This window comes from Leucopleurus acutus (assembly GCF_964270905.1).
Source record: "Leucopleurus acutus genome assembly, chromosome: 1".
In the NCBI taxonomy this organism is placed as follows: Eukaryota; Metazoa; Chordata; class Mammalia; order Artiodactyla; family Delphinidae; genus Leucopleurus; species Leucopleurus acutus.
Window position 1 is genome coordinate 44,173,949 of NC_139142.1, and position 14,405 is coordinate 44,188,353.

General features: G+C 41.6%; 1 protein-coding gene across 1 annotated transcript in view; it reads right to left on the reverse strand.

The window, feature by feature from the left end:
- Positions 1-694: 694 nt before the first annotated feature.
- The window catches only part of PELI2 (pellino E3 ubiquitin protein ligase family member 2), a 206,532-nt gene continuing 192,821 nt past the window's right edge, over positions 695-14,405 (reverse strand). The window contains exon 6 of the mRNA XM_082844304.1: positions 695-2,918. Coding sequence (XP_082700430.1) covers positions 2,352-2,918 — 567 coding nt within the window. The 3' untranslated portion in view covers positions 695-2,351. The remainder of the gene's footprint in view (positions 2,919-14,405) is intronic.

Sequence of the window (14,405 nt, forward strand, 5' to 3'; positions counted from 1 at the left end):
GGCTTCCTTCTGCAAACGGGCCACCTTGCTGTGGTTCTTTAGACAGGGGAGAGGGGACGTCACTTGGAAGTCAAAGGAAAAGGTGTGGTGCTAACAGAGGCGCGGGGGTCACTGTTGCCCCTTCCAAGAGCTTGGAATTTCTACCCAAATTTACTAAAAAGTCAAACTTCTCAGGTTGGAAGATAACTATTTTGGGGTATATGTTGCATGTGGAACTACCAGACCTTGAACTACTATAGTCCTTGAAATAGAAAGTTATATCAGATGGTAACTTTCTGGGAAAAAAAAAAAAGTTTCTGATAGGTAAAATCCAGTCTTTCTAGATGCAAGACTATTTATTTACCTTACAAGATGCTTTTTAGGGTTATCAAGACTCCTCAAACCACTTTCAAACCACATCGCAAGAAAAGGGACCGTGTGCTTCCTGTATCATTTTGTGGAGCCTAAGGCGGCACAGACTGAAAAGACATATTCCATCAGTAAAAGCTAATCATGGGAGACTCCGGCTACACCAAAAGGCATTGGATATATTCTGGGCAATTTCATTGTCCTCTTTCATTCTCTGTCTGCAGGTCAAGCAAGCTATACAGAATTGAGTAAGCTATCAATGAGAGCACTGTGGTTGGATTTTCACAGCACTTAAAAATCACCAAAACAAAAACACCTCATAAACAATAATCTCCAGTGAAAAGCTATTTGAAAACTGAGAGGATGAAATTTTTATATATTAAGTCAATTTAAGCAGCAGCAATCAAGACTAATAGATCTTATCACGTTAAGGAAAAGGGCTTTCAAAATGGGTTAGGACAATTGAAAATAGGCAAAATATTTGCTAGTAGGCAAACCATGGAAAAACCAATTCAAACAAACAGGAATGCAGTAGATTAGAATCATATATCTTTACAAAGGTTAAAAAAATGCAGCATGAATCTGCAATGGTCAATTTAAGAGGATATTAATTTAAACATACTTGCTCCATGTGGCAGGAATCTATTTCATCCCAGCCAGCTCTGGTAGTCGCATGTCCTAAAGGATCTTTACATCACGGGAACAGTGATACACTGGTACTGAGCACAGAGAATGAACATCCGAGAAGTATTATTCAAAATGAAATGAAACTAACAGAGAGGGCTGGTGGAGCTCATATGAAATTCTGATTTAATTATTCCTCAGTAAACACTCATTTGCTCTCTTGAAATCAGTAATTTCAAATGCTCTCTGCAGATGTACCACTTGGTGTTGTGTATATCTAATGATCACATTTAAATTTAGTTTGATTTGCAAACATTTTCAAAACTTATAGGGCTCTGTAAGCTGCAAGGGAAGGTGACAGATGGCAGAAAGAGGGTGAACAAAACTGACTGTATTGTTATAATATGTTGCTTTTTAAGTTCATGGAATTTTGGCTTTCTTAAGAAAAACTTTTAGGAAATTCCAACGAGTAGTTTTAAAAAGTAAAATCTTATTTTCAATCACTCTTAAATTATTCAGTGAGCAAGTAAACTTGACATTATATTACCTGGGCCATGTTTTCTGCTGCAATAATCACTCTCAGTTAATGAATTTTTAAGAGCAGCTACATTTTAATCAACCAAACAGTTCTGGCTATGCACCATGAGAATCAGGGATAGACCATGTCAGACCAAAAATAACAAAAGGCAGACTAAAAAGTTATGGGAAACTTTGTTTGAAATGCCAAGGTATTTGATGGATGTGTGTATAAAGTAATTAAATTACACTGAAGTTTAAAAAAAAAAAACATGACAACATATGAATATTCCCTCCCCTCAAAAGAAAAATCAGAGAAAAGCCCCAGATTTCAAAACAATCACCTGTGCCTAAGGTCTCCTGTCCCCCAACATCATCTTATAGAGCTGCCCCTTTGGTATCTGGTCAGATTCTAACCTGTATCAAGTATTTCCAGATACGGCATGTCTAACACCTATACCACACAGCACCGGTTTGCAGTTAAGAGCCAACAACTTTTGAGTAAATTTCTTCTACGGTTTTAAAATGGGATTTAAAGTCCTGTCCAAATTTAACAAAGAAAACTTGTTTTAAAAACCCCAAGGTTAAAACAAAAGTATGGCATTTTAAATCCAATTGTTACAAAGATATTATGGTTTAATTAAGCGGACTTCAATGAGGATGCTGCTGTTTTGAGCACGCAACACACCACTGTTATCGTCGATGCCTGGCATGTTTCATCACCACGCCCTTCTTTTTTCCCAGCCTCAGGACCCCCCCTTCCCCTTAATGAACGGTATTATAAAAAGGTAAAATCTAGAGTTAGTGGCAAAATCTTCACAGTAACTTGTTAATAAAGTCGTCGTCGATGGCTGTAAAGGGCATCAGTCAACTGGACCTTGGAAAATCAATTTGATGCAGTTCTGTTCCCCAAGCAGCTGCGTGGCACAGAAAGGGCAGGCAGCATGAAATGCGTGAGTCCCGTGAGGCAGCGGGATCTGAGACCAATATTTCGCAGACTTCTCTGAGCACACATGTCCACAAGGGGTGAACGCATGAGTGGGTGGTCCCGCGTCTACATAAAAGCCCGCCTCGCAGCCGAGCCAGAGCGGCACGTAGGGGCCCACAGTCCTGCACATGGGACACTCCCTCTCGTTGGCCTCCGTGTCGCTCCGATGGCCCCAGTTGTGGTAGCCGTGCACGTGGCCACAGCTGAGGTACGCCCAGGGCTGCTTCTCCTCCACCACCTCTTTCCTGTTGATGCTGGGGAAGGCCAAGGTGTTGAGCCCCACGGGACACTGTGGCCGGGCAGCGTTGATCTCCTGCCGCAGGGCTTCAATGTGCTTCTGGGTTGGGGTGTGAAAGAGGCCATCTGCTGTCCTCCAGAGCAGGGTGGCCCCGCACAGGTCGATGAGGGAGCCGTCCTGCAGGACGTTGGTCTCGCTTTCCACCTACAAGTTGGACAGACATGCCTTTTAAAAGCAAAATTTGACAAACCACGCTAATGTTTTTGTCCTCTTAAAGATCATCTCCGTAGTCAACACAGGGGGGCAGTTTATCCCATGGCCTTCCTGCAAAACAGGACTAGGTGGGTAACTCGCCCTCCCTGAGCTTCCCTTTCCTCATCTGAACACTGGATGTAAATCATGTATGTGAAACACACAAAGCCCTAAGCGTGGATACATTTACTTCACGTGTTCAATTAATGTAGTGGTTATTTTAACAAACGTCACAAATCTCCTTCGATTTTTAGTTTTCCTCCTCAAGTCAACAACACAACTCCTCCTTGGTCTCATAAGGGACAGGAGATGTCCAGCCAGTCCATCTGGTGAAGACTCATGCTCATTTAGACCAGAGCCAATCCAGAAGACCCCTAGGGGGGCCCTGCAGTAAATACTATAGTGGTGCCAACGACTCTTGACCTTCGGCTTCACACAATCTATCATCTATCCCGCATTCCTAAGGTCTGGAGCAGAAGCGCTCACTGTGAGCTTTGGAACATCATTTAACCCCAGCTTACTTACCCTTCCCCCTCCCCGTGTCCTCAAGTCTGTTCTCTACATCTGCGTCTTTATTTCTGTCCTGCCCCTAGAGACTGGCTGTGCTACGTACCAAGTGCTCACAAGATTGATTAACAGCTGACAAACAGCACAGTTAGACATGATCCGCAGGAGCCTGACCCCTGTCTCCGTGGGCCACCTGTGCTCTATGGAGGCACTTAGGTGCACTGCCCTCTGGCACGTGCCATGAGTGACCTCTGCCGAGAATTCTCTATCCCGGCTCACCCCACCCCTAGTCTACCCCTGGGCCTGGCAAACTCCCACTCATCGTTCAGGGCTCACGTGGATGGCACTTTGCCTGGAAGTTGTCCTTTAATGACAACACCGGTCCTTCCCCAAAAAAGTATCCAATACTGGTAGTTAGAAAAAGCTAAAGTCCCAACAAAATGATAAATCTCAATACTTTACAGGAAAAACACGGTGACTGCTTTTTGAATAGCCTTTAAGTCGCTGAAGCTCTCTCCTCACCCCACTCCCACCCTGAACACCTCCTAGTCTCCTCCCTTCTCGCTGGGTGTCAGGAGCCTCCCTTCTCTTCCCGACCACTGGTAATTCTCGGGAGGTCTCATCTCTGCATAAACTTTGTAAGAAGAAGGACACTGCTGTGGTAATAAGCTGGAGTTTAGGCTATGTTTTTCTTTGTTTTCCTTATGATTATTTTTATTCATTGCTTTTTCTTTATATTTTATTAAAATATACACAGGGCTTCCCTGGTTGCACAGTGGTTGAGAGTCTGCCTGCTGATGCAGGGGACACGGGTTCGTGCCCCGGTCCGGGGGGATCCCACATGCCGCGGAGCGGCTGGGCCCGTGAGCCATGGCTGCTGAGCCTGTGCTCTGCAACGGGAGAGGCCACAACAGTGAGAGGCCCACGTACCATCAAAAAAAAAAAAAAAAGTGTGTGTATATATATATATATATATATATATATATGTGTATATATATATGTATATATATATATATATGTATATATATATATATATACGTATATATATATATATATACATACACACACACAGATGCTGTTTTTATCTTATTCATGACTACTAGATTGATTATATCATGGTCAGAGAATATAGTTCATATGATTTCAGTCTTCTGAAATTTATTTTTGAATTTTTATTTTCTATTGGAGTATAGTTGATTAACAATGTTATGTTAGTTTCAGGTGTATGGCAGAGTGATTCAGTTATACATATATATGTATATATTCTTTTTCAAGTTCTTTTCCCATTTAGGTTATTACAGAATATTGAGCAGAGTTCCCTATGCTATACAGTAGGTCCTTGTTGGTTATCTATTTTAAATATAATAGTGTGTATATGTCAATCCCAAACTCCCAATTTTTTCCCTCTCTCTCACCTTTCCCCTTTGGTGACCATAAGTTTGTTTTCTAAGTCTGTGAATCTGTTTCTGTTTTGGAAATACGTTTGTTTGTATTATTATTATTTTTTAGATTCTTCACATAAGTGATATCATATGATATTTGTCTTTCTCTGACTTACTTCACTCAGTGTGATAATCTCCAGGTCCATCCATGTTGCTGAATATGGCATTATTTCATTCTTTTTAATGGGTGAGTACTATTCCATTGTATATATGTACCACATCTTCTTTATCCATTCATCTGTCGAAGGACGTGAGCTGTTTGTAACTTTGGGGGATTAATCCCTTGAGGGTCACATTGTTTGCAAATATTTTTTTCCATTCTGTGGGTTGTCTTATCATTTTGTTTATGGTTTCCTTTGCTGTGCAAAAGCTTTTGAGTTTAATTAGGTCCTGTTTGTTTATTTTTGTTTTTATTTTCATTACTCTAGGAGATGGGTCAAAAAAGATATTGCTGCGATTTATGTCAAAGAGTGTTCTACCTATGTTTTCCTCTAAGACTTTTATACTATCAGGTCTTACATTTAGGTCTTTAATCCATTTTGAGTTTATTTTTGGGTATCGTGTTAAAGAATGTTCTAATTTCATTATTATACATGCAGCTCTCCAGTTTTCCCAACACCATTTATTGAAGAGACTGTCTTTCCTCCATTGTATAGTTTTGTCTTCTTTGTCATACATTGACCATAGGTGCGTGGGATTATTTCTGGGCTTTCTATCCTCTTCCATTGATCTATATTTGTTTTTGTGCCAGTACCACACAGTTCTGAGGACTGTAGCTTTGTAGTATAGTCTGAAGTCAGGGAGCCTGAATCCTTGAGCTCCGTTTTTCTTTATCAAGATTGCTTTGGTTTTCGGGGTCTTTTGTGTTTCCATACAATTAAAAATTTTTTGTTCTAATTCTGTGAAAAATGCCATTGGTCATTTGCTAGGGATTGCACTGAATCTGTAGATTGCCTTGGGTAGTATAGTCATTTTCACAATATTGATTCTTCCAATCCAAGAACACGGTATATTTTTCCATCTGTTTGTGTCATCTTTGTTTTCTTTCATCAGAGTCTTACAGTTTTGAGTAAAGGTCTTTTGCTTCCTAGGTAAGTTTATTCCTAGGTATTTTATTTTTTGTTGTGATGGTACATGGGATTGTTTCTGTAATTTCTCTTTCTGATCTTTCATCGTTAGTGTACAGAAATGCAACAGATTTCTGTGTTCTAATTTTGTATCCAGCAACTTCACCAAATTCACTGATGACTTCTAGTAGTTTTCTGGTAGCATCTTCAGGATTTTCCATGTACAGCATCATGTCATTTGCAAACAGTGACAGTTTTACTTCTTCTTTTCCAATTTGGATTCCTTCTATTTTTTTTTTTCTCTGATTGCCATGGCTATGAGTGCCAAAACTATGTTGAATAAAAGTGGCAAGAATGGACATCGTGGGCATCCCTGTCTTTTTCATGATCTTAGAGGAAATGCTTTCAGCTTTCACCACTGGGTATGTTAGCTGTAGCTTTGTCACATATCACCTTTATTTTGTTGAGGTATGTTCCTTCTGTGCCCACTCTCTAAAGAGTTTTTATCTGAAATGGATGTTGAATTTTATCAAAAGTTTTTTCCGCATATATTGATATCATCATGTGGTTTTTATTCTCCAATTTGTTGATGTGGTTCATCACACTGATTGATTTGCAGATACTGAAAAATCCTTGCACCCCTGGGATAAATCCCACTTGATCATTGTTGTATGATCCTTTTAGTATATTGTTGGAGTGGGTCTGCTAGTATTTTGTTGAGGATTTTTGCATCTAAGTTGATGAGTGATATTGGTCTACAATTTTCTTTCTTTGTGTGTGATATCTTTGTCTGGTTCTGTATCAGGGTGATGGTGGCCTCAGAGAATGACTTTGGGAGTGTTCCTTCCTCTGCAATTTTTTGGAATAGTTTCAGAAGGATAGGTGTTAACTCTTCCCTAAATTGTTTTGTAGAATTCACCTGTGAAGCCATCTGGTCCTGGAATTTTGCTTGTTGTAAGTTTCTAAATGACCGATTCAATTTCAGCACTGGTAATTTGGTCTGTTCATATTTTCTACTTCTTCCTGGTTCAGTCTTGGGAGAGTATACTTTTCTAAGAATTTGTCCATTTCTTCTAGGTTGTCCATTTGGTTGGCGTATAGTTGCTTATAGTAGTCTCTTATGATCCTTGTGTTTCCGTGGTGTTGGCTGTAACTTCTCCATTTTCATTTCTAATTTTACTGATTTGGGCCCTCTCCCTTTTTTTCTTGATGAGTTTGTCTAAAAAAGTTTATCGGTTTTGTTTATCTTCTCCAAGAACCAGCTTTTAGTTTCACTGCTCTTTTCTATTGTTTACATCATCTCTATTTCGTTTATTTCTGCTCTGATCTTTATTTCTTTCATTCTACTAACTTTGGGTTTTGTTTGTTTTTCTTTCTCTACTCGCTTTAGGTATGAGGTTCGGTTATTTGAGACTTTTCTTGTTTCCTGAGGCAAGAGTGTATTGCTATGAACTTCCCTCTTAGAACTGCTTTTGCTGCATCCCATAGGTTTTGGGTTGTGGTGCTTTCATTTTCATTTGTCTCCAGGTGTTTTTTGATTTCCTCTTTGATTTCTTTAGTGATCCATTGTCTGTTTAGTAGCATATTGTTTAAGCTCCATGTGTTTGTGTGGTTTTTTTTTTTTTCTTTTAGATGATTTCTAATCTCATAGTGTCATGGTCAGAAAAGATGCTTGATATGATTTCAATTTTCTTAAATTTACCGAGGCTCACTTTGTGGTCCAGCATGTGTCATTCCTGGAGAATGTTCCATGTGCACTTGAAAAGAATGTGTATTCTGCTGCTTTTGGATGGAATGCTCTATAAATATCAATTTAGTCCATCTGGTCTAATGTGTCATTTAAGGCCTGTGTTTCCTTATTTTCTGTCTGGATGATCTGTCCATTGGTGAAAGTGGGGTGTTAAAGTCCCCCACTATTATTGTGTTACTGTCAATTTCTCCTTTTATGGCTATTAGTGTTTGCCTTATATATTGATGTGCTCCTATGTTGGGTGCATGTATATTTACAGGTGTTATATCTTCTTCTTGGATCGATCCCTTGATCATTATGTAGTGTCCTTCTTTGCATCTTGTAACAGTCTTTATTTTAAAGTCTATTTTATCTGATATGAATGTTGCCACTATAGCTTTCTTTGGTTTCCATTTGCATGGAATACCTTTTTCCGTTCCCTCACTTTCAGTCTGTATATGTCCCTAGATCAGAAGTGGTTCTCTTGTAGACAGCATATATACGGGTCTTGTTTTTTGTATCCATTCAGCCTGTCTATGTCTTTTGGTTGAAGCATTTAATCTGTTTATGTTTAAGGTAATTATTGATATGTATGTTCCTACTGCCATTTTGTTAATTGCTTTGAATTTGTTTTTGTAGGTCTTTTTTCTCCTCTTCCTCTTTTGTACTCTTGTGATTTGATGACTAACTTTAGTACTGTGTATGGATTCCTTTTTCGTTTTCATGTATCTATTGTAGATTTTTGGTTTGCGGTTACCATGATGGCAGTCTATAAACAAGAGTGTTTTTAATTTCAAATACAGCTTATATATAAATAAGATTCTTTTAATTTCAAATGCATTTCCAGTGTCCTGCATTTGTACACTTCTCACGATTGCTGTTTTTGATATCATATTTGTGTGCGGAGGATTTCCTACCTTTACCAGTGAGCTTTTCCATTCATAATTTTCTTGTTTCTACTTGTGGCCTTTTATTTTTTTCTGCCTAGAGAAGTTCCTTTAGCATTTGTTGCAAAGCTGGTCTGGTGATGCTGAATTCTCTTAGCTTCTGCTTGTCTGTATATCTGATTTCTCCATTTAATCTTAATGAGAGCTCTGCTGGGTAGAGTATTCTTGGTTGTAGGTTCTTCCTTTTCATCAGTTTAAATATATCATGCCACTCCCTTCTGGCCTGTAGAGTTTCTGCTGAAAAATCAGATGATAACCTTATGGCAAATCCCTTCTATGTTATTTGTTGCTTTTCCCTTGTTGCTTTCAATACTTTGTCTTTAACTCTTGTCAGTTTGATTACTATGTGTCTTGGCATGTTCCTCCTTGGCTTTATCCTGCCTGGGACTCTCCACACTTCCTGGACTTGGGTGTCTGTTTCCTTTCCCATGTTAGAGAAGTTTTCAGCTATTATCTCTTCAAATATCTTTTCAGGTCCTTTCTCTCTTCTCCATCTGGGATCCTTATAATGTGAATGTTGGTGTGTTTAATTTCGTCCCAGAGGCCTCTTAGACTGCCCTCATTTCTTTTCATTCTATTCCATGGCAGTCATTTCCGCCATGTTGTCTTCCAGTTCACTTATCTGTTCTTCTGCCTCATTTATTCTGCTATTGATTCCGTCTAGTATATTTTTGAGTTCTGTTATTGTATTGCTCACCTCTTTTTGTTTGTTCTTTAGTTCTTCTAGATCTTTGTTGAACATTCTTGTATCTTCTCGGTGTGTGCCTCCATTCTTTTTCTGAGATCTTGGATCATCTTTACTATCATTACTCTGAATTCTATTTTGGGTAGATTGCCTATCTCCACTTCATTTAGTTGGGTTTCTTCTTGTTCCTTTGTCTGGGACGTATTCCTCTGGCATCTCATCCTGTGTAATGTTTTTGTGATTGTGGTTTCCATTCTGCAGGCTGCAGGGTTCCAATTCTCCTTCTGCTGTCTGCCTCCTGGTGGATGAGGCTGGCCTAAGAGGCTTGTGCAGGCTTCCTGGTGGTAGGGACTGGTTCCTGCCCACTGATGGATGGAGCTGGGTCTTGTACAGCTGGTGGGCAGGGCTGTGTCAGGGGGTGTGTTTAGCACACAGCTGTGTGCTCAGCAAGACTTTCAGCAGCCTGTTTGCTGATGGCTGGGGCTGTGTTCCTGCTCTATTGGTTGTTTGGCCTGAGGCATTACAAGGCTGTTGGGTGGGGCCAGGTCTTGGTGAGAAAATGGTGGCCTCCAGGAGGGCTCACGCTAATGAGTAGTCCTCAGGACTACCAGTGCCAGTGTCTGCCACTGCAGTGAGCCACAGCTGCCCCTGTCTACACAGGAAATCCTCCAGGACCAGCAGGTAGGTCTGGTTCTCTTATGAGGTCACTGCTTTTTCCCCTGGTTCCTGGTGTGCACGAGAACTTGTGTATGCCCTCCAAGAGTGAAGTTTCTGTTTCCCCCGGTCCTTTGGAAGTCCTGAAATCAAACCCCTTCAAAACCAGATGCTCTGGGGGCTCCTCTTCCCATTTCCAGAACCCCAGGCTGGGGCTCAGAACTTTCACTCCCATGGGAGAACCTCTGCAATGTAATTATTTTCTAGTTTGGGGGTCACCCATATGGTGGGTATGGGATTTGATTTTATCGTTACTGCTCCCCTCCTACCATCCCACTGTGGCGTCTTCTTTGTCTTTGGATGTGGGGTATCTTTTTTGGTGGGTTCCAGTGATTTTTTTTGTTGATGGTTGTTCAATAGTTAGTTGTGATTTTTGTGTTTTCATAAGAAGAGGTGAGCGCACATTCTTCTACTCTGCCATCTTATCTCTGCCCCCTGGGCCACGTTGTTAAACAACCTTCCTTTTCCTTCCTGTAGGGCAGTTCTTGGTAAACAACATCTTATAAATTTTCAGTCTGTGGTCTTCTATATTCCACACACTCTTGACTCCCATGTCTAGGACAGGTGTCCCTCTGAGGGACTCCTGTGCCTTTCAGTACTTTCTTTATGACTGTGCTTATCACACAATATCCTAATGATTTGAGGTCTTGCCTGTAACCTTTTCCAGACTCCACAATTCGAGGGCAGAGCTCTGGACATCCTGGTCACTGCCAGATTTCCAGTTCCTAGCTCCTGCTTAATCATGGCAACCAATTATGGACTGTTCCCGGGTACAGCACTGCTCCAATCTTACTCATTCTCACAGTAATCCTAAAGGATATATACTAGCATTATTCCGGTTACCTGGATGTGAGGCCAGGTACAGAGAGGTCAACTGACTCAAGACTGCAGATCTACTAAGTGGTAGACCAGGACTTGGACCTATGGCCTGACCTCAGAACCACTAATACACAGTAGCTGCTCAAACAGTAGCCTGTTTTCCCTCTTAGCTGTTATTTTTATGTGCTCTTTCTATCTGTGAACAAAATACATGAACCAGAGTAGACAAGAAACTCATCCTGTGATGTGCTGTCCAGGACCCAGTGTATGCTTTCTATCTGCCCAGGGAGGCAATGCTCTGGTGATGGTGAGAGGCAGGTGTGACTCCCCACATGATGGTACTGAGTAGAAGCCAGGAGTTCAGGCTTTAAAGCAGGAGGACCTGTGTTTCAATCCCATCTGCTGTTACCTTCTAACTGTGACTGGGCATTATTTAACCTCTCTATGCTACGCCTTCCTCATCCATAAGATGGGGATAATTCCACTTCTCTGACAAGGCTGATGTGCAGATTAAATGAGCTAATGTCTCTGAAATGTTAATGCAGTGTCTGCACTCAGCAAACATACACCAACTTCTTACTATTGCTGTTATAATGATGCCCTATTTAGGGCAACCTAGCTCAGTTTTGTGATGATCAGAAACACAACGTTTTCTATGATCAGAAACACAAAGTTATTTGGAAAAACAGCCTTCACATTCTCTTCCCTATTTACAATCTCTTGGAAAGTGTTTAAACAAAGTTTATGGAATTTGTTTGGCTTTCTTAGAGAATGCTTTTCATATTTACTCAGCCATGATGCTCAAGATTGGGCCTTATCATAAAAGGCAGAAGCTATACCTGCAGCTGAATAATGGTGTAAACTAGGAATAAAAATAACAATTCCTGAAAAACAAACATCCAGTAGAGAACAGCAAACCAGGTTAGTAAAATAGTCCCCCACCTTCGTTTTCCATCTTAGGAATATTCGGTTATCATGCTGCTCTCTGAAAAAATGCTAGATCACATCTTGTATTCCCTACATTTTTTCTCTGGTGGTTTGGAACAAATTATTTGTTCTCTCTTGTTCTAGCTTCTACCTAACAATTAACAAAATTTCCACTCCAGTACTTTTAATTAAGAACCTTTTAGTGCTGTGCCCCATGCTTATGGCAAGATCAGAAACCCAAAGCCTCCTAGTTTTCTTTTTTTTAAATCTTTATTGGAGTATAATTGCTTTATAATGTTGTGTTAGTTTCTTCTGTATAACGAAGTGAATCAGCTATACCTATACTTATATCCCCATATCTCTTCCCTCTTCCGTCTCCCTCCCACCTTCCCTATCCCACCCCTCTAGGTGGTCACAAGGCACTGAGCTGATCTCCCTGTTTAATGCACCTGCTTCCCACTAGCTAGCTATTTTACATTGCATAGTGTATATATGTCAATGCTACTCTCTCACTTCATCCCAGCTTACCCCTTTCCCCTCCCCATGCCCTCAAGTCCATTCTCTCCTTCTGTGTGTTTATTCCTGTCCTGTCCCTAGGTTCATCAGAACCATTTTTTTTAGATTCCATATATCTGTGTTAGCGTACAGTATTTGTTTTTCTCTTTCTGACTTACTTCACTCTGTATGAGAGACTCTAGGTCCATCCACCCCACTACAAATAACTCAATTTCGTTTCTTTTTATGGCTGAGTAATATTCCATTGTATATATGTGCCACATCTTCTTTATCCATTCATCTGTCGATGGACACTTAGGTTGCAAAGTCTCCTATTTAAGTTATTAAAATTATTCTCGGGGCGGAGGGGAAGATGGCGGAAGAGTAAGACGCGGAGATCACCTTCCTCCCCACAGATACACAAGAAATACATCTACACGTGGAGCAACTCCTACAGAACACCTACTGAATGCTGGCAGAAGACCTCAGACCTCCAAAAAGGCAAGAAACTCCCCACGTACCTGGGTAGGGTAAAAGAAAAAAAGAAAAAACAGAGACAAAAGAATAGGGACGGGACCTGCACCAGTGGGAGGGAGCTGTGAAGGAGGAAAGGTTTCCACAAACTAGGAAGGCCCTTCGCGGGCGGAGACTAAGGGAGGCAGAGCGGGGAGCTTCGGTGCCGCAGAGGAGAGCACAGCAACAGGGGTGTGGAGGGCAAAACGGGGAGATTCCCGCACAGAGGATTGGTGCTGACTGGCACTCACCAGCCCGAGAGGCTTGTCTGCTCACCCACCAGGGTGGGCGGGGCTGCAAGCTGAGGCTCGGGCTTCGGTCGGAGCGCAGGGAGAGGACTGGGGTTGGCGGCGTGAACACAGCCTGCAGGGGGTTAGTGCACCACGGCTAGCCGGGAGGGAGTCCAGGAAAAGGTCTGGAGCTGCCGAAGAGGCAAGAGACTTTTTCTTACCTCCTTTGTTTCCTGGTGTGCGAGGACAGGGGTTTAAGAGCACTGCTTAAAGGAACTCCAGAGATGGGCGCGAGCCGCGGCTAAAAGTGCGGACCCTAGAGATGGGCAGGAGACGCTAAGGCTGCTGCTGCCGCCACCAAGAAGCCTGTGTGTGAGCACAAGTCACTATCCACACCCCACTTCCGGGGAGCCTGTGCAGCCCGCCACTGCCAGGTTCCTGGGATCCAGGGACAACGCCCCCGGGAGAACACACGGCGCGCCTCAGGCTGGTGCAACATCACGTCAGCCTCTGCCGCCGCAGGCTCGCCCCACACTCCTCCCTCCCCCTGGCCTGAGTGAGCCAGAGCCCCCGAATCAGCCGCTCGTTTAATCCCGTCCTGTCTGAGCAAAAAACAGACGCCCTCCAGCGACCTACACGCAGAGGCGGGGCCAAATCCAAAGCTGAGCCCCTGGGAGCTGTGAGAACAAAGAAGAGAAAGGGAAATCTCTCCCAGCAGCCTCAGAAGCAGCGGATTAAAGCTCCACAATCAACTTGATGTACCTGCATCTGTGGAATACATGAATAGACAACGCATCATCCCAAATCGAGGAGGTGGACTTCGAGAGCAAGATTTATTTTTCCCCTTTTCCTCTTTTTGTGAGTGTGTATGTTTCTGTGTGAGATTTTTGTCTGTATAGCTTTGCTTCCACCATTTGTCCTAGGGTTCTATCTGTCCTTGTTTTTTAATTTTTTCTTAATAATTAATTTTATTTTTAATAACTTTATTATACTTTACATTCTTTCTTCCTTCCCTTCCTTCCTTCCCTTCCTTCCTTCCCTCGCTCCCTCCTTTAGACAACGAATCATCCCAAATTGAGGAGGTAGACTTTGACAGCAAGATTTATGATATTTTCCCCTTTACCTCTTTTTGTGAGGGTGTATGTTTCTGTGTAAGATTTTGTCTCTATAGCTTTGCTTCCATCATTTCTCCTAAGGTTCTATCCATCCCTTTTTTTTTCTAAATAATTATTTTCTAATTTAATAACTTTATTATATTTTACTTTATTTTATTCTACTGTATCTTCTTTCTTTCTTCCTATTTCTACTAATTCTTTCTCTCTACTTTTTCTCCCTTTTATTCTAAGCCAGGTGGATGAAAGGCT